This window comes from Chiloscyllium punctatum, chromosome X (assembly GCF_047496795.1).
Source record: "Chiloscyllium punctatum isolate Juve2018m chromosome X, sChiPun1.3, whole genome shotgun sequence".
Lineage (NCBI taxonomy): Eukaryota > Metazoa > Chordata > Chondrichthyes > Orectolobiformes > Hemiscylliidae > Chiloscyllium > Chiloscyllium punctatum.
Window position 1 is genome coordinate 33,095,664 of NC_092791.1, and position 19,693 is coordinate 33,115,356.

Sequence of the window (19,693 nt, forward strand, 5' to 3'; positions counted from 1 at the left end):
CTGGGTGTGTGTCACCCCCCTACACCCTCTCCCTATCTGTGGGTCACCCCCTCTGGCCTCCTCCCTGTGTGTGTCACCTCCTCCAGCCCCTCTCTATATCTGGGTGAGTCACCCCCTCACTCTGTGCTTTACCCCTTCAAGTCCCTCTCTAGCTGTGTCTTCCCCTCCAGCCCCCGACACCCCCTCCCTATCTCTGTGTATCACTCCCTTCAGCCCCCTACACCCCCTCCCTATCTCTGTGTGTCACAAACTTAGCAGGGGCAGAAGTGAGGACTGCAGATGCTGCAGATCAGAGTGGTGCTGGAGAAGCACAGCAGGACAGGCAGCATCCGAGAGCAGGAGAGTCGACGATTCAGGCAAAAGCCCTTCATCAGGAATTTGATTTTCCTGCTCCTGGCCTGCTGTGCTTCTCCAGCACCACTCTGATCTTGAGACACGAATCAGCCATGATTGAATGGTGGAGCAGAATCAATGGGCTGAATGGCCTCATGTTTGCTCCCACGCCTCATGGTCTTACAGCAGCCTCTGTCCCGTAATCCCTTGTCGTGAACCTGCCATGTCACTTTCAGGGAACTGTGCAGAAACTTCCCTCTGCCTGTCCAGGACCTTCCCAGTGCCCTACCTTGCATGGGGTAATCCCTTGTCTTGTTAAATCTTCCAAAGTGCATCTCCGTGCACAGTTCAGGGTTAAATCCCCGAGCCCTGGCTGTGGATTTCTCCAGTGCAGAAAGATACCAGGTGGTCGCCAAGGGTGCAGTTTCTACAGTAACAGTCAGTTTGTCTTTATTTTTTAATATTTAATGTACAGAGTGCGCTATCAGAGAGAGAGAGAGAAAGGAGAGAAGGGAATTCCTGCTTTTTTAAAAAAAATTGTCTGTACAAAAGTATTGAGCGATGTTTCTGTGTCCCCCAGTGGGTTTTCTCTGTGTGGTGGTGGGGGTGGGGGGTGGGGTGGTGGGGGTGGGGGGTGGGGGGGTGGGGGAGTGGGTGGGGGAGGGGTGGAGGGGTGGGGGTGGAGGCTCCCCACACACTCACTCAACCCCCTCACACGCACACACACACCATCATACACTCACACGCTATAACACACACACACAAACTGACAAAATTCTTCCCCACACACCCTCACATACATAGACTCTCTCCCTCTCTCTCACACACACACACACACACACAAACCCCCTCTCACACACACACACACAAACCCCCTCTCTCACACTCACAAACCCAGTCTCACACACAGTCTCACACACAGTCTCACACACACACACACAAACCCCCTCTCACACACACACACACAAACCCCCTCTCACACACACACACACAAACCCCCTCTCACACACACACACACACCCTCTCTCTCACACACACACACCCTCTCTCTCACACACACACACACAAACCCCCTCTCACACACACACACAAACCCCCTCTCACACACACACAAACCCCCTCTCACACCCACACAAACCCCCTCTCACACCCACACACACAAACCCCCTCTCTCACACCCACACACACACAAACCCCCTCTCTCTCACACACACACAAACCCCCTCTCACACACACACACACAAACCCCCTCTCTCTCTCACACACACACACACAAACCCCCTCTCACACACACACACACACCCTCTCTCTCACACACACACACACCCTCTCACACACACACACACACCCTCTCTCTCACACACAAACACCCTCTCTCTCACACACAAACCCCCTCTCTCTCACGCACACAAACCCCCTCTCTCTCACGCACACAAACCCCCCCTCTCTCTCACGCACACAAACCCCCCCTCTCTCTCACGCACACAAACCCCCCCTCTCTCTCACGCACACAAACCCCCCCTCTCTCTCACGCACACAAACCCCCCCTCTCTCTCACGCAAACAAACCCCCCCTCTCTCTCACGCACGCAAACCCCCCCTCACGCACACAAACCCCCCCTCACGCACGCAAACCCCCCCCTCTCTCACGCACACAAACCCCCCCTCACGCACACAAACCCCCCCTCTCTCTCACGCACATACCCCATCTCTCTCACACACATACCCATCTCTCTCACACAAACTCCCTTTCTCAAACTCTCTCACACTATATCTCACACACACTCTCACACCCCCTCACACACACACACATACGTACACACACACTCTCTCATACGCACACACACACAGACTCCTCTCTCTCACACACGCACAGATACCTAAATTCACAGACACCTCTCACACGCAGACACACAGATACCTAAATTCACAGACATCGGGGGGGGTGCGAGGGGAGATCGTGGAGGGGGGGTCAGGTGAGATAAAGATATGGGGAGGAAAGGGGTGAACTGTCATGAGGTATTGAGGGGCAGGGTGTGTGGGGAGGGGAATGTTTGGGAATGGGGAAGTGTTGAGAGGGGGAGGGCAAGGGAGGAGAGAGGGCTGGGGAATGGTTATGTTGGAGGCAGTGTTTTTGGGATGAGGGTGTGGGGTGTGGGGTGGAGGAGGGGGGGTCGGGGGATACGGTATGATGGTGGTGGGTGAGGGGATACTGGGTGGGGGAGACGGAGTTGGGAAGGGGGGAGTGGGGGTGGGAGTTTGGATGGGGGAGTGCCGGGGAGGGTTGGGGAATAGGGAATGGGGAAGTCGGGGAGATGGGGGGGCGATGGGTGGGGGAGTGGGTGGAAGGGTTGGGGAACTGGGGGAGATGGGTTGGGGAGTGGGGAATGGGGAACTGGGGAAGACGGGGTGGTAGAGATGGGGGTGATGGGTTGGGGAGCGGGGAATGGGGAACTGGGGGAGACGGGGGGGGAAAGGGTTGGGGAATGGGGAACTGGGGGAGATGAGGGGGAAGGGTTGGGGAGCGGGGAAGTGGGGGAGACGGGTTGGGGTGGAAGGGTTGGGGAGTGGGGAACTGGGGGACACGGGGGGGAAAGGGTTGGGGAGCAGGGAATAGGAAGGGGTTGTGGAGTGCAGATTCCAGGTAAGGGGATCAGGGAGAGTGTGAAAGGGCGTGCCTTGGGATGGAGTTGGGCCTGGGGGAGTAGGAGTGGGTTTTTGGGAGGATGTTGGGTCTGGGGGAGTTGGGGTGGAGGGGGAGGGAGGGGAAGAGGGAGAGGGGTCTGGCGGACTGTCATGTCGGGGGTGAGGTCTTAGGGATGATGTTGAGCTGTCGCTCCAGTAGAAGAACCTGAAGTTGCAGCTTGCGTTGCTGGAGAGTGAGCAGTCCTTGCTCAACCTTCCATTTCTCCTTCTCAAACTGCAGCCTCTCCTTCTCCAGCAGGAGGCGCTCTTCCTGAACCGACACTGTCCTCTCACTCCCTACCACGGCCGTCTCTGGGAGTGGGCAAACGGACTGGGGCACGGGGCACGAAATACCCTCTGGAACATCCAGGTGAGGACTGGGCACTGCAGGGTCGTGGGGAGGGGAGTGGGGCAAGACAGGGAGGGAGGGGAGGGAGAGAGAGAGAGAGAGAGACAGGCAAATAGTTAGAGCTCACATATATTCACAGCTAAGAGCATCCAGAATGTATTAGAGGGTCAGTGCTGAGGGAGTGGGGGCTGTGGGAGGGTCAGTGCTGAGGGAGAGGGTGCTGTGGGAGGGTCAGCGCTGAGGGAGTGGGTGCTGTGGGAGGGTCAGTGCTGAGGGAGCGGGTGCTGTGGGAGGGTCAGTGCTGAGGGAGCGGGCGCTGTGGGAGGGTCAGTGCTGAGGGAGTGGGTGCTGTGGGAGGGTCAGTGCTTAGGGAGTGGGTGCAGAGGGAGGGTCAGTGCTAAGGGAGAGTCAGTGCAGAGGGAGGGTCAGTGCTGAGGGAGTGGGTGCTGTGGGAGGGTCAGTGCTGAGGGAGTGGGTGCTGTGGGAGGGTCAGTGCTGAGGGAGTGGGTGCTGTGGGAGGGTGAGTGCTGAGGGAGTGGGTGCTGTGGGAGGGTCAGTGCTGAGGGAGATGGCGCTGTGGGAGGGTCAGTGCTAAGGGAGAGTCAGTGCTGAGGGAGTGGGTGCTGTGGGAGGGTCAGTGCTGAGGGAGTGGGTGCTGTGGGAGGGTCAGTGCTGAGGGAGTGGGTGCTGTGGGAGGGTGAGTGCTGAGGGAGTGGGTGCTGTGGGAGGGTGAGTGCTGAGGGAGTTGGCGCTGTGGGAGGGTCAGCGCTGAGGGAGGGTCAGCGCTGAGGGAGTGGGTGCTGTGGGAGGGTCAGTGCTGATGGAGCGGGTGCTGTGGGAGGGTCAGTGCTGAGGGAGCGGGTGCAGAGGGAGGGTCAGTGCTTAGGGAGCGGGTGCAGAGGGAGGGTCAGTGCTTAGGGAGTGGGTGCTGAGGGAGGGTCAGTGCAGAGGGAGGGTCAGCGCTGAGGGAGGGTCAGTGCTGTGGGAGGGTCAGTGCTGAGGGAGTGGGTGCTGTGGGAGGGTCAGTGCTGAGGGAGCGGGTGCAGAGGGAGGGTCAGTGCTGAGGGAGGGTCAGTGCTGAGGGAGGGTCAGCGCTGAGGGAGGGTCAGTGCTGAGGGAGGGTCAGTGCTGAGGGAGGGTCAGTGCTGAGGGAGTGGGTGCTGTGGGAGGGTCAGTGCTGAGGGAGTGGGTGCTGTGGGAGGGTCAGTGCTGAGGGAGTGGGTGCTGTGGGAGGGTCAGTGCTGAGGGAGTTGGCGCTGTGGGAGGGTCAGTGCTGAGGGAGCGGGTGCTGTGGGAGGGTCAGTGCTGAGGGAGTGGGTGCAGAGGGAGGGTCAGTGCTGAGGGAGCGGGTGCAGAGGGAGGGTCAGTGCTGAGGGAGTGTCAGTGCTGAGGGAGTGGGTGCTGTGGGAGGGTCAGTGCTGAGGGAGTTGGCGCTGTGGGAGGGTCAGCGCTGTGGGAGGGTCAGCGCTGAGGGAGGGTCAGCGCTGAGGGAGGGTCAGCGCTGAGGGAGGGTCAGCGCTGAGGGAGTGGGTGCTGTGGGAGGGTCAGTGCTTAGGGAGTGGGTGCAGAGGGAGGGTCAGTGCTGAGGGAGGGTCAGCGCTGAGGGAGTGAGTGCTGTGGGAGGGTCAGCGCTGAGGGAGGGTCAGTGCTGTGGGAGGGTCAGTGCTGTGGGAGTGGGTGCTGTGGGAGGGTCAGTGCTGAGGGAGTGGGTGCTGTGGGAGGGTCAGTGCTGAGGGAGTGGGTGCTGTGGGAGGGTCAGTGCTTAGGGAGTGGGTGCAGAGGGAGGGTCAGTGCTAAGGGAGAGTCAGTGCAGAGGGAGGGTCAGTGCTCAGGGAGAGTCAGTGCTGAGGGAGTGGGTGCTGTGGGAGGGTCAGTGCTGAGGGAGTGGGTGCTGTGGGAGGGTCAGTGCTGAGGGAGTGGGTGCTGTGGGAGGGTCAGTGCTGAGGGAGTGGGTGCTGTGGGAGGGTCAGTGCTGAGGGAGTGGGTGCTGTGGGAGGGTCAGTGCTGAGGGAGTGGGTGCTGTGGGAGGGTCAGTGCTGAGGGAGTTGGCGCTGTGGGAGGGTCAGTGCTAAGGGAGAGTCAGTGCTGAGGGAGTGGGTGCTGTGGGAGGGTCAGTGCTGAGGGAGTGGGTGCTGTGGGAGGGTGAGTGCTGAGGGAGTGGGTGCTGTGGGAGGGTGAGTGCTGAGGGAGTTGGCGCTGTGGGAGGGTCAGCGCTGAGGGAGGGTCAGCGCTGAGGGAGGGTCAGTGCTGATGGAGCGGGTGCTGTGGGAGGGTCAGTGCTGAGGGAGCGGGTGCAGAGGGAGGGTCAGTGCTGATGGAGCGGGTGCTGTGGGAGGGTCAGTGCTGAGGGAGTGGGTGCTGAGGGAGGGTCAGTGCAGAGGGAGGGTCAGCGCTGAGGGAGGGTCAGTGCTGTGGGAGGGTCAGTGCTGAGGGAGTTGGCGCTGTGGGAGGGTCAGTGCTGATGGAGCGGGTGCTGTGGGAGGGTCAGTGCTGAGGGAGCGGGTGCTGTGGGAGGGTCAGTGCTGAGGGAGTGGGTGCAGAGGGAGGGTCAGTGCTGAGGGAGTGGGTGCAGAGGGAGGGTCAGTGCTGAGGGAGGGTCAGCGCTGAGGGAGTGAGTGCTGTGGGAGGGTCAGTGCTGAGGGAGGGTCAGTGCTGAGGGAGGGTCAGTGCTGAGGGAGGGTCAGTGCTGAGGGAGTGGGTGCTGTGGGAGGGTCAGTGCTGAGGGAGTGGGTGCAGAGGGAGGGTCAGTGCTGAGGGAGGGTCAGCGCTGAGGGAGTGAGTGCTGTGGGAGGGTCAGTGCTGAGGGAGGGTCAGTGCTGAGGGAGGGTCAGTGCTGAGGGAGTGGGTGCTGTGGGAGGGTCAGTGCTGAGGGAGTGGGTGCTGTGGGAGGGTCAGTGCTGAGGGAGTTGGCGCTGTGGGAGGGTCAGCGCTGAGGGAGTGGGTGCTGTGGGAGGGTCAGCGCTGAGGGAGTGGGTGCAGAGGGAGGGTCAGTGCTGAGGGAGTGGGTGGTGTGGGAGGGTCAGTGCTGAGGGAGTGGGTGCAGAGGGAGGGTCAGTGCTGAGGGAGTGGGTGCTGTGGGAGGGTCAGCGTTGAGGGAGGGTCAGTGCTGAGGGAGTGGGTGCTGTGGGAAGGTCAGTGCTGTGGGAGGGTCAGTGCTGTGGGAGGGTCAGCGCTGAGGGAGTGGGTGCTGTGGGAGGGTCAGTGCTGAGGGAGGGTCAGTGCTGAGGGAGCGGGTGCTGTGGGAGGGTCAGTGCTGAGGGAGTGGGTGCAGAGGGAGGGTCAGTGCTGAGGGAGGGTCAGCGCTGAGGGAGTGAGTGCTGTGGGAGGGTCAGTGCTGAGGGAGGGTCAGTGCTGAGGGAGTGGGTGCTGTGGGAGGGTCAGTGCTGAGGGAGTTGGCGCTGTGGGAGGGTCAGCGCTGTGGAAGGGTCAGCGCTGAGGGAGTGGGTGCTGTGGGAGGGTCAGTGCTGAGGGAGGGTCAGCGCTGAGGGAGTGGGTGCTGTGGGAGCGGGTGCAGAGGGAGGGTCAGTGCTGAGGGAGTGGGTGCAGAGGGAGGGTCAGTGCTTAGGGAGTGGGTGCAGAGGGAGGGTCAGTGCTGAGGGAGGGTCAGTGCTGAGGGAGGGTCAGCGCTGAGGGAGGGTCAGCGCTGAGGGATGGTCAGTGCTGTGGGAGTGGGTGCTGTGGGAGGGTCAGTGCTGAGGGAGTGGGTGCTGTGGGAGGGTCAGTGCTGAGGGAGTGGGTGCAGAGGGAGGGTCAGTGCTGAGGGAGTGGGTGCTGTGGGAGGGTCAGTGCTGATGGAGCGGGTGCTGTGGGAGGGTCAGTGCTGAGGGAGCGGGTGCTGTGGGAGGGTCAGTACTGACGGAGTGGGTGCAGAGGGAGGGTCAGTGCTGAGGGAGTGGGTGCAGAGGGAGGGTCAGTGCTGAGGGAGGGTCGGTGCTGAGGGAGTGGGTGCAGAGGGAGGGTCAGTGCTGAGGGAGGGTCAGTGCTGAGGGAGGGTCAGTGCTGAGGGAGTGTCAGCGCTGCGGTATAACTGACCGGATGTCCCACCCGGGGTGGTCTCAGGCTGGGTGTCCAGTGCAGGGTTCTGTGCCGTCTCTCCTGTATCTGGTGTCCGTCTCCTGCTGTGTGTCAGTGTGTGCCGCCTCAGTCGCTCCTTATTGTGACAAGTGAACCGGCACTGCCCGCAGCGCAGCCTCTTGACTGGTCCATGCCTGGCCGGGCCTGGCCTGGTGACTCCCTCCCAGCCACTGCACGGTGCCTGGGTGGGGCTGGTTGTTGGCACTGCCCTCCTCCTCCTCCTCCAGGCGCTCCTGCCCGATGTTTCCACACCGTTCACCACTGTGGCCCTATCTGGGCCCTCCCAGTCTCTGATCCCCTGCTCCACCTCCACCTGGTCTCCGGCCTGACCCCCAGGCTCCAGCACTGACCGGTAACTCGTGCCGCAGTACTCAATCTCCCCCTCTGTGCCCGGGCCTGCATTCCCATTCACATACTCCCCGATTGTCCCGATGATCTTGCCCAGGGCCAGGATCTCGTCATCCGCTGCTCCGGCCTCACCCGCTCCCCCTCCCACCTCGTGCAGTGCCTCTCCCCCCTCCACCCCCGTCCCGGGCACATCCGGCAGCCGTGACATAACGGGATCCTCCTGTGCACCCGGTGGTCCGCTCCCCAGCGAGTCCTGGATGCAGCGCAGTTCCTTGTGAGTTCTCTGGTGTTCCTGCAGGCAATCCCAGTGGTCACTCACAAACGGGCACAGGCTACATCGCAACGGGCCACTCTGATTCACATGGACCATCATATACCCTGTGGGCAGTGAGAGAGAGAGAGAGAGACAGACCATCATATACCCTGTGGGCAGAGAGAGAGAGAGAGACCATCATATACCCTGTGGGCAGTGAGAGAGAGAGAGAGAGACAGACGATCATATACCCTGTGGGCAGAGAGAGAGAGAGACCATCATATACCCTGTGGGCAGTGTGAGAGAGAGAGAGAGAGAGAGAGAGAGAGAGAGAGAGAGAGACCATCATATACCCTGTGGGCAGTGAGAGAGAGACAGACAGACCATCATATACCCTGTGGGCAGTGAGAGAGAGAGACCATCATATACCCTGTGGGCAGAGAGAGAGAGAGACAGACCATCATATACCCTGTGGGCAGTGAGAGAGAGAGACAGACAGACCATCATATCCTGTGGGCAGTGAGAGAGAGAGACCATCATATACCCTGTGGGCAGAGAGAGAGAGAGACCATCATATACCCTGTGGGCAGAGAGAGAGAGAGAGAGAGAGAGAGAGAGAGAGACCATCATATACCCTGTGGGCAGTGAGAGAGAGAGACCATCATATACCCTGAGGGCAGAGAGAGAGAGAGACCATCATATACCCTGTGGGCAGAGAGAGAGAGAGACAGACAGACCATCATATACCCTGTGGGCAGTGAGAGAGAGAGACCATCATATACCCTGTGGGCAGAGAGAGAGAGAGAGACAGACAGACCATCATATACCCTGTGGGCAGTGAGAGAGAGAGACCATCATATACCCTGTGGGCAGTGAGAGAGAGAGAGACCATCATATACCCTGTGGGCAGTGAGAGAGAGAGACAGACAGACCATCATATACCCTGTGGGCAGTGAGAGAGAGACCATCATATACCCTGTGGGCAGTGAGAGAGAGAGAGAGAGACAGACAGACCATCATATACCCTGTGGGCAGAGAGAGAGACAGACCATCATATACCCTGTGGGCAGTGAGAGAGAGAGAGAGAGAGAACCTTCATATACCCTGTGGGCAGTGAGAGAGAGAGACCATCATATACCCTGTGGGCAGTGAGAGAGAGAGAGACCATCATATACCCTGTGGGCAGTGAGAGAGAGAGACAGACAGACCATCATATACCCTGTGGGCAGTGAGAGAGAGAGACCATCATATACCCTGTGGGCAGAGAGAGAGAGAGAGACAGACCATCATATACCCTGTGGGCAGTGAGAGAGAGAGAGAGAGAGAACCTTCATATACCCTGTGGGCAGTGAGAGAGAGAGAGAGACCATCATATACCCTGTGGGCAGTGAGAGAGAGAGAGAGAGAGAACCTTCATATACCCTGTGGGCAGTGAGAGAGAGAGACCATCATATACCCTGTGGGCAGTGAGAGAGAGAGAGAGAGAGAACCTTCATATACCCTGTGGGCAGTGAGAGAGACAGACCATCATATACCCTGTGGGCAGTGAGAGAGAGACCATCATATACCCTGTGGGCAGTGAGAGAGAGAGAACCTTCATATACCCTGTGGGCAGTGAGAGAGAGAGACCATCATATACCCTGTGGGCAGAGAGAGAGAGACCATCATATACCCTGTGGGCAGTGAGAGAGAGAGACCATCATATACCCTGTGGGCAGTGAGAGAGAGAGACAGACAGACCATCATATACCCTGTGAGCAGTGAGAGAGAGAGACAGACAGACCATCATATACCCTGTGGGCAGTGAGAGAGAGACCATCATATACCCTGTGGGCAGTGAGAGAGAGAGAGAGACAGACCATCATATACCCTGTGGGCAGAGAGAGAGAGAGACAGACCATCATATACCCTGTGGGCAGTGAGAGAGAGAGACAGACAGACCATCATATACCCTGTGGGCAGAGAGAGAGAGAGACCATCATATACCCTGTGGGCAGTGAGAGAGAGAGAGAGACAGACCATCATATACCCTGTGGGCAGAGAGAGAGAGAGACAGACCATCATATACCCTGTGGGCAGTGAGAGAGAGAGACAGACAGACCATCATATACCCTGTGGGCAGAGAGAGAGAGAGACCATCATATACCCTGTGGGCAGTGAGAGAGAGAGACAGACAGACCATCATATACCCTGTGGGCAGTGAGAGAGAGAGAGACAGACCATCATATACCCTGTGGGCAGTGAGAGAGAGACCATCATATACCCTGTGGGCAGTGAGAGAGAGAGAGAGACAGACGATCATATACCCTGTGGGCAGTGAGAGAGAGACCATCATATACCCTGTGGGCAGTGAGAGAGAGACCATCATATACCCTGTGGGCAGTGACGGAGAGACAGACAGACCATCATATACCCTGTGGGCAGAGAGAGAGAGAGACCATCATATACCCTGTGGGCAGTGACGGAGAGACAGACAGACCATCATATACCCTGTGGGCAGAGAGAGAGAGAGACCATCATATACCCTGTGGGCAGTGAGAGAGAGAGACAGACAGACCATCATATACCCTGTGGGCAGTGAGAGAGAGAGACAGACAGACCATCATATACCCTGTGGGCAGAGAGAGAGAGAGACCATCATATACCCTGTGGGCAGTGAGAGAGAGACAGACAGACCATCATATACCCTGTGGGCAGTGACGGAGAGAGAGACAGACCATCATATACCCTGTGGGCAGTGAGAGAGAGAGAGAGAGACAGACCATCATATACCCTGTGGGCAGAGAGAGAGAGAGAGACCATCATATACCCTGTGGGCAGAGAGAGAGAGAGAGAGACAGACCATCATATACCCTGTGGGCAGTGAGAGAGAGACAGACCATCATATACCCTGTGGGCAGTGACGGAGAGAGAGACAGACCATCATATACCCTGTGGGCAGTGAGAGAGAGAGAGACCATCATATACCCTGTGGGTAGAGAGAGAGAGACAGACCATCATATACCCTGTGGGCAGTGAGAGAGAGACAGACCATCATATACCCTGTGGGCAGAGAGAGAGAGAGACAGACCATCATATACCCTGTGGGCAGTGAGAGAGAGAGAGAGACCATCATATACCCTGTGGGCAGTGAGAGAGAGAGACAGACAGACCATCATATACCCTGTGGGCAGAGAGAGAGAGACCATCATATACCCTGTGGGCAGTGACGGAGAGAGAGAGACAGACCATCATTTACCCTGTGGGCAGTGACGGAGAGAGAGACAGACCATCATATACCCTGTGGGCAGAGAGAGAGAGACAGACCATCATATACCCTGTGGGCAGTGAGAGAGAGAGAGAGACAGACCATCATATACCCTGTGGGCAGAGAGAGAGAGAGAGAGACAGACCATCATATACCCTGTGGGCAGTGAGAGAGAGAGAGAGACAGACCATCATATACCCTGTGGGCAGAGAGAGAGAGAGAGAGACCATCATACACTCTGTGGGCAGTGACGGAGAGAGAGACAGACCATCATATACCCTGTGGGCAGTGACGGAGAGAGAGACAGACCATCATTTACCCTGTGGGCAGTGACGGAGAGAGAGACAGACCATCATATACCCTGTGGGCAGAGAGAGAGAGAGAGAGACCATCATACACTCTGTGGGCAGTGACGGAGAGAGAGACAGACCATCATTTACCCTGTGGGCAGTGACGGAGAGAGAGACAGACCATCATATACCCTGTGGGCAGTGACGGAGAGAGAGACAGACCATCATATACCCTGTGGGCAGTGACGGAGAGAGAGACAGACCATCATATACCCTCTGGGCAGTGAGAGAGAGAGAGAGAGAGAGACCATCATATACCCTGTGGGCAGTGAGAGAGAGAGAGACCATCATATACCCTGTGGGCAGTGAGAGAGAGAGAGACCATCATATACCCTCTGGGCAGAGAGAGAGAGAGACAGACAGACCATCATATACCCTGTGGGCAGAGAGAGAGCGTGCCCATCATATGCCATGATATGAACACTCCTCCCTCACTCCCACCCCATCACTTATCGCTCCCCAACTTTTCCCCCTCACTGTCCCCACACTCCCCCCTCCATCCCCTCTCTCCCCTCCTCCCCCAACACTTCCCCTTGCCCCGTCTCCCCTTCACTCCCCTCTCATGCCTCCCTCTCCCACTCCCCACATCCAGCCCACCCCCACGCTGCCCACCGTCACCCGAATCTCCCACTCTCCCCTTATAGGCCTCCCCTTCCGGTGGCGTACCGTAGAGGTGAGTGATCTTGTGGTTGGAGAAGTTGCTGAGTTTCGTTGTCTTGAACTCACAGACATCACAGTGATATTCTGGGACATAGTTCTCATCAGCTGGGGTGGGCAGCGTGGGGAAGAACATCATATATAGTTACTGTGGGTGTAAATATCGCATTACTGTCATAGAGTCATAGAGATGGACAGCATGGAAACAGACCCTTCGGTCCAACCCGTCCATGCCGACCCAGTTACCCCAACCCAATCTAGTCCCACCTGCCAGCACCCGGCCCATATCCCTCCAAACCCTTCCTATTCATAGACCCATCCAAATGCCTCTTAAATGTTGCAACTGTACCAGCCTCCACCACATCCTCTGGCAGCTCATTCCATACACGTACCACCCTCTGTGTGAAAATGTTGCCCCTTAGGTCTCTTTTATATCTTTCCCCTCTCACCCGAAACCTATGCCCCTCTAGTTCTGGACTTCCTGACCCCACCCCAGGGAAAAGACATTGTCTATTTATCCTATCCATGCCCCTCATAATTTTATAAACCTCTATAAGGTCACCCATCAGCCTCCGATGCTCCAAGGAAAACAGCCCCAGCCTGTTCAGCCTCTCCCTGTAGCTCAAATCACCCAACCCCGGCAACATCTTTTCTGAACCCTTTCAAGTTACACAACATCTTTCCGATAGGAAGGAGACCAGAATTGCACACAATATTCCAACAGTGGCCTAACCAATGTCCTGTACAGCCGTAACATGACCTCCCAACTCCCGTACTCTATAATATCCCATTACCGTGAGGTAAACACCCTGTTACCCAGGGAGTACATACTCTACTACTCTGGAGCATACATACCCCATTACTGTGGGACTTAAATACCCTGTTACTCAGGGGGTAAATATCCTATTACTTCTGGGGGCAGGGTTAATTCCCTGTTACTAATGCGGGGGGGGGGTTAAATACATTGTTACTGTGAGGGGTAAATACCCTATTACAGTGGGGGTAAATACCTCATTACAGAGGGGAGTAAATACCCTGTTACAGTGGGGGTAAATACCTCATTACAGAGGGGAGTAAATACCCTGTTACAGTGGGAGGAATATCCCATTATTGGGGAGGGTAAATACACCATCACTGTGGGGGAGGGGGTTAAATACCCTGTCACTGTGGGGCTAAATACCCTATTACTGTGGTGGTAAATACCCCATTATTGTGGGAAGTAAATACCCTATTACTGGGGTGAGTAAATACCCTGTTATTGTGGGGTGGGGGTAAGTACCCCACTACTGAGGGGGATAAATACCCTTTTACTGTGGGGTGTTAATTACCCTGTTATTGTGGGGTGGGGGTAAGTATCCCACTACTGAAGGGCGGTAAATACCCTGTTACTGTGGGGACTAAATCCCCTGTTACTGGGGTGAATAAATACCCTGTTACTGTGGGGGGTGTCTAAATACCCCATTACCGTGGGGGATAAATACTCAGTTACGGTGGGAGGTAAATACCGCATTGCAGTGGGGGGTAAGTACCGTGTTACTGTGGGGGGGGGGGTAAATACCCCATTACTGTGGGAGTAAATACCCAGTTACTCGGGGGGGGGGGTAAATGCCCCATTAATGTGGGGGTAAATACCCAGTTACACAGGGGGTAAATGCCCCAATACTGTGGGGGTTAAATACCCAGTTACACAGGGGGTATATACACCATTACTGTGTGGGTAAATACCCAGTTACTCAGGAGGGTAAATACCCCAATACTGTGGGGGGTAAATATTCAGTTACTCAGGGGGTAAATACCCAGTTATTTGGGGTAAATACCCCATTACTGAGGGGAGTAAATACCCAGTTATTCGGGGTAAATACCCAGTTACTCAGGGGGTAAATACCCAGTTATTCAGGGTAAATACCCCATTACTGTGAGGGTAAATGCCCAGTTAGTCGGTGGTTCTCCCTCACTTGGTAGTGGAGTTGGTGAGACAGCATGTCCAGGGATGGGGTTGTGTGGGGCTTGGGGCCTGTACCTCTGGAGCTCCATGTTCTCTGTTTGGCTCCTCCAGGGTGTTGGGGTGAGGGGCTGGGGGAGGGGAAGGGGAAGGGGATTTGTTCATCTCTGTTTGCAAAGGGACACATCCCTGTAAACAGGTCACGTCGCAGTTCCAGCCTCCCACCAGCAGCAGCGCTATCTCCACCGTCTCTGCCGCTAAACCCCACATTCCGGATTTGGGATAAAGATGGGAAATGCGTGGGATTTGATCCAGTCGGTCTCCCAGGCTCCGTTCTCAGGAACGTGCCCTCAGAGAGAGAGGGATGGGGGGGGGGGGGGAACCGCAGTTCACCATCCCCCCTCTGAATAATTGTGGAACCCACCACCATCCCTCCCCATCCATCCCAATTCAACAGGGGAATGGGAAACAGAGAGAGAGGGAGAGAAAAAGAGAAACAGGGAAAGAGAGAGGGAGAGAGAAAGAGAGAGAGAGATAAAGGGATGGAGAGAGAGATAAAGGGATGGAGAGAGAGATAAAGGGATGGAGTGACTGATAAAAGAATGGACAGAGTGATAAAGGGATGGACAGAGTGATAAAGGGATGGACAGAGTGATAAAGGGATGGACAGAGTGATAAAGGGATGGACAGAGTGATAAAGGGATGGAGTGACTGATAAAAGAATGGACAGAGTGATAAAGGGATGGAGAGTGTGATAAAGGGATGGAGAGTGTGATAAAGGGATGGAGTGATTGATAAAGGGATGGAGTGATTGATAAAGGGATGGAGAGAGTGATAAAGGGATGGAGAGAGTGATAAAGGGATGGAGAGAGTGATAAAGGGATGGAGAGAGTGATAAAGGGATGGAGAGAGTGATAAAGGGATGGAGAGAGTGATAAAGGGATGGAGTGACTGATAAAAGAATGGACAGAGTGATAAAGGGATGGAGAGTGTGATAAAGGGATGGACAGAGTGATAAAGGGATGGAGTGACTGATAAAAGAATGGACAGAGTGATAAAGGGATGGAGAGTGTGATAAAGGGATGGACAGAGTGATAAAGGGATGGACAGAGTGATAAAGGGATGGAGTGATTGATAAAGGGATGGAGTGATTGATAAAGGGATGGAGTGATTGATAAAGGGATGGAGTGATTGATAAAGGGATGGAGAGTGTGACAAATGAGTGATAAACGGATGGAGAGAGAGAGAGTGATAAAGGGATGGAAAGAGCAATAAAGAGATAGTGAGAGTGATGAAGGGTTGGAGAGAGTGATAAAGGGATGGGGTGATTGGTAAAGGGATGGAGAGAGTGATAAAAGGGATGGAGAGAGTGATAAAGGGATGGGCTGACTGATAAAAGGAGATGGTGATGGGACACGGTGGGGGGAGGGGGGGGGGGGGAAGGGTGTTTACTCTGGCTGCTCCCACCCCCCCCCTCCCCACCCCTTGCCATCCCCTGGGGCGACCCTCACCGTTGTGCAATGTCATGGCGTGCCTGCGGAGGGCGTTGCTGTGTGCGGTGGAGTACTCGCACCAGTTGCATTTGAGTAGCAGCCCCTTGCCATCCACGCCCTTCTTCAGGTGGGTGAGCTTGTGGCGTTTGAGGTTCTCCTTGCGGGCACAGGCGAAGCCGCACTGGTCGCACTGGAAGGACTTGTTGCCGGTGTGCAGGGCGATGTGCTTGACCAGCGAGTGCCGGTATTTGGTTTTCCAGCCGCACGTCTTGCACATGTAGATGCGGCCGGGGCTGCCGCTGGCACTGACGTGCACCAGCTTGTGCTGGCGCCAGAACGAGATCTTGTTGGTGGTGTAGTTGCATTGGCTGCACTTAATCACGTCACTGCCTTCCCTCAGGTGAGTCTCCCTCTCGTGGGTCCTCAGCTCCTGTTTGCCTCCTGCCACGTACGGGCACAAGTCACACTGGTACTGCTTGGACTGCCACCTCTGCTTGTTCGGACCGGTGCCCGTGGTGGGCCGTGCCCCGGGGGTGTTCGGGGACCCCCCGCCGTGCCCGCTCTCAGAGTCCGGCTCCCCCTCGGGACCCCCCGGCGGTCTCTGAGCGCTCCCGCCCTTCCCGTCCTCGCCCACCACCACCACCTTGTAGTTGACGTCCTCTTCCCCCTCCTCTTCCTCCTCCTCACCCGCTCTGCCCCTCTGTCCCCCTCCATCCTGGCTCTCCTCAAACAACCAGGGTCTTTCCTGCCCTGGGTCCCAAGTGTAGGCGCCAGCCCCCCGGGGGCACAGACCACCGTCGCTGCCCTCTGACGTCTCCCCGTCGCACGGTGCCCACCACTCGATGGGCACTTCCCTCTTCACGGGTGCGGGGGCCTGGAGAGGGGGTCCCGGCTGGCTGTGCGTCGTCCTGTGCACCCGCATGTCCTCATCGCTCTGCGTCACATACGGGCAGAGGGCGCACATCAACGGCTTCACCTCCTCCTCCTCCTCCTGCCGCGGCGGCTGGTCGGCAAAGGGAGGCAGCGCGGACTCCCCCGACATGGTCCAAGCCGGCCCTCTGCCCCCTCCTAATGCGGCAGTGCCAGGGTGAGGCAGCCAATCAGGACAGACAAAGGCAGGAGACGATCCATCGTCACCCAGAGAGAGCGCAGTTGATGGAACATCCCATGGAAAAATCCTAGAGGAGAGCGGAACACACTAAGCAGTCCTCCCAGAATGTTCCTCCCACACCCACATTTCTGTATCTCCCTCTCTCTCACACACATTTCTGTGTCTGTCTCTGTCTCTCACACACACACACATTTCTGTGTCTGTCTGTCTCTCACACACACACACATTTCTGTGTCTGTCTCTGTCTCTCACACACACACATTTCTGTATCTCTCTCACATACCCACATTTTTGTTTCTCTCTCTCACATACATACATTTCTGTATCTCTGTCTGTCTCTCTCACACACATTTCTGTCTCTCTCACACACACACACATTTCTGTGTCTGTCTCTCTCTCTCTCACACACACACATTTCTGTGTCTGTCTGTCTCTCACACACACACACATTTCTGTGTCTGTCTCTGTCTCTCACACACACACATTTCTGTATCTCTCTCACATACCCACATTTTTGTTTCTCTCTCTCACATACATACATTTCTGTATCTCTGTCTGTCTCTCTCACACACATTTCTGTCTCTCTCACACACACACACATTTCTGTGTCTGTCTCTCTCTCTCTCACACACACACATTTCTGTGTCTGTCTCTCTCACACACACACACATTTCTGTGTCTGTCTCTCTCTCACACACACATTTCTGTGTCTGTGTCTGTCTCTCTCACACACACACACATTTCTGTGTCTGTCTCTCTCTCACACACACACATTTCTGTGTCTGTCTCTCTCTCACACACACATTTCTGTGTCTGTCTCTCTCTCACACACACACACACATTTCTGTGTCTGTCTCTCACACACATTTCTGTGTCTGTCTCTGTCTCTCTCACACACACACACATTTCTGTGTCTGTCTCTCTCACACACACATTTCTGTGTCTGTCTCTGTCTCTCTCACACACACACATTTCTGTGTCTGTCTCTGTCTCTCTCACACACACACATTTCTGTGTCTGTCTCTGTCTCTCTCACACACACACATTTCTGTGTCTGTCTCTCTCACACACACACACATTTCTGTGTCTGTCTCTGTCTCTCACACACACACACATTTCTGTGTCTGTCTCTATCTCACACACACACATTTCTGTGTCTGTCTGTCTCTCTCTCACACACACACATTTCTGTGTCTGTCTGTCTCTCTCTCACACACACACATTTCTGTGTCTGTCTCTCTCTCTCACACACACACATTTCTGTGTCTGTCTCTCTCACACACACACACATTTCTTGTCTGTCTCTCTCACACACACACATTTCTGTGTCTGTCTCTCTCTCTCACACACACACATTTCTGTGTCTGTCTCTCTCTCTCACACACACACATTTCTGTGTCTGTCTCTCTCTCTCACACACACATACATTTCTGTGTCTGTCTCTCTCTCACACACACACATTTCTGTGTCTGTCTGTCTCTCTCACACACACACACATTTCTGCGTCTGTCTCTCTCTCACACACACACATTTCTGTGTCTGTCTGTCTCTCTCACACACACACACATTTCTGTGTCTGTCTCTCTCTCACACTCACACATTTCTGTGTCTGTCTCTCTCACACACACACACATTTCTGTGTCTGTCTCTCTCACACACACACACATTTCTGTGTCTGTCTCTGTCTCTCTCACACACACACATTTCTGTGTCTGTCTCTGTCTCACACACACACACACATTTCTGTGTCGGTCTCTGTCTCTCACACACACACACATTTCTGTGTCTGTCTCTGTCTCTCTCACACACACACACATTTCTGTGTCTGTCTCTGTCTCTCTCACACACACACACATTTCTGTGTCTGTGTCTGTCTCTGTCTCTCTCACACACACACACATTTCTGTGTCTGTGTCTGTCTCTGTCTCTCTCACACACACACACATTTCTGTGTCTGTGTCTGTCTCTGTCTCTCTCTCACACACACACATTTCTGTGTCTGTCTCTCTCTCACACACACACATTTCTGTGTCTGTCTCTCACACACATTTCTGTGTCTGTCTCTCACACACATTTCTGTGTCTGTCTCTCACACACATTTCTGTGTCTGTCTCTCACACACATTTCTGTGTCTGTCTCTCACACACATTTCTGTGTCTGTCTCTCACACACATTTCTGTGTCTGTCTCTCACACACATTTCTGTGTCTGTCTCTCACACACATTTCTGTGTCTGTCTCTCACACACATTTCTGTGTCTGTCTCTCACACACATTTCTGTGTCTGTCTCTCACACACATTTCTGTGTCTGTCTCTGTCTCTCTCACACACACACACATTTCTGTGTCTGTCTCTCTCACACACACACACATTTCTGTGTCTGTCTCTGTCTCTCTCACACACACACATTTCTGTGTCTGTCTCTGTCTCTCACACACACACACATTTCTGTGTCTGTCTCTGTCTCTCACACACACACACATTTCTGTGTCTGTCTCTGTCTCTCACACACACACACATTTCTGTGTCTGTCTCTATCTCACACACACACATTTCTGTGTCTGTCTGTCTCTCTCTCACACACACATTTCTGTGTCTGTCTCTGTCTCTCACACACACACACATTTCTGTGTCTGTCTCTCTCTCACACACACATTTCTGTGTCTGTCTCTCTCTCTCACACACACACATTTCTGTGTCTGTCTGTCTCTCTCTCACACACACACATTTCTGTGTCTGTCTCTGTCTCTCACACACACACACATTTCTGTGTCTGTCTGTCTCTCTCTCACACACACACCATTTCTGTGTCTGTCTCTCTCTCTCACACACACACATTTCTGTGTCTGTCTG

General features: G+C 55.3%; 1 protein-coding gene across 1 annotated transcript; it reads right to left on the reverse strand.

The window, feature by feature from the left end:
• Window positions 1-2,020: 2,020 nt before the first annotated feature.
• LOC140471244 (uncharacterized) lies at window positions 2,021-16,904 on the reverse strand. Its single transcript, XM_072567204.1, has 4 exons — window positions 15,749-16,904; window positions 12,305-12,403; window positions 7,399-8,166; window positions 2,021-3,401 (listed from the first exon to the last, which is right to left on the reverse strand). The coding sequence occupies exons 1-4, from the start codon at window positions 16,770-16,772 to the stop codon at window positions 3,127-3,129; spliced, it is 2,166 nt and encodes a 721-aa protein (XP_072423305.1). The 5' UTR covers window positions 16,773-16,904; the 3' UTR covers window positions 2,021-3,126.
• Window positions 16,905-19,693: the final 2,789 nt, after the last annotated feature.

What these genes read in the sequence shown, in the direction of transcription:
- LOC140471244 (XM_072567204.1), bottom strand. Translation starts at nt 16,772, where the DNA reads ATGTCGGGGGAGTCCGCGCTGCCTCCCTTTGCCGACCAGCCGCCGCGG. An exon ending in CAAGATCACTCACCTCTACG is followed by an intron (nt 8,167 to 12,304) that starts GTACGCCACCGG and finishes CACTGCCCACAG; the next exon opens with GGTATATGATGGTCCATGTG. An exon ending in CACCCCGGGTGGGACATCCG is followed by an intron (nt 3,402 to 7,398) that starts GTCAGTTATACC and finishes ACGACCCTGCAG; the next exon opens with TGCCCAGTCCTCACCTGGAT.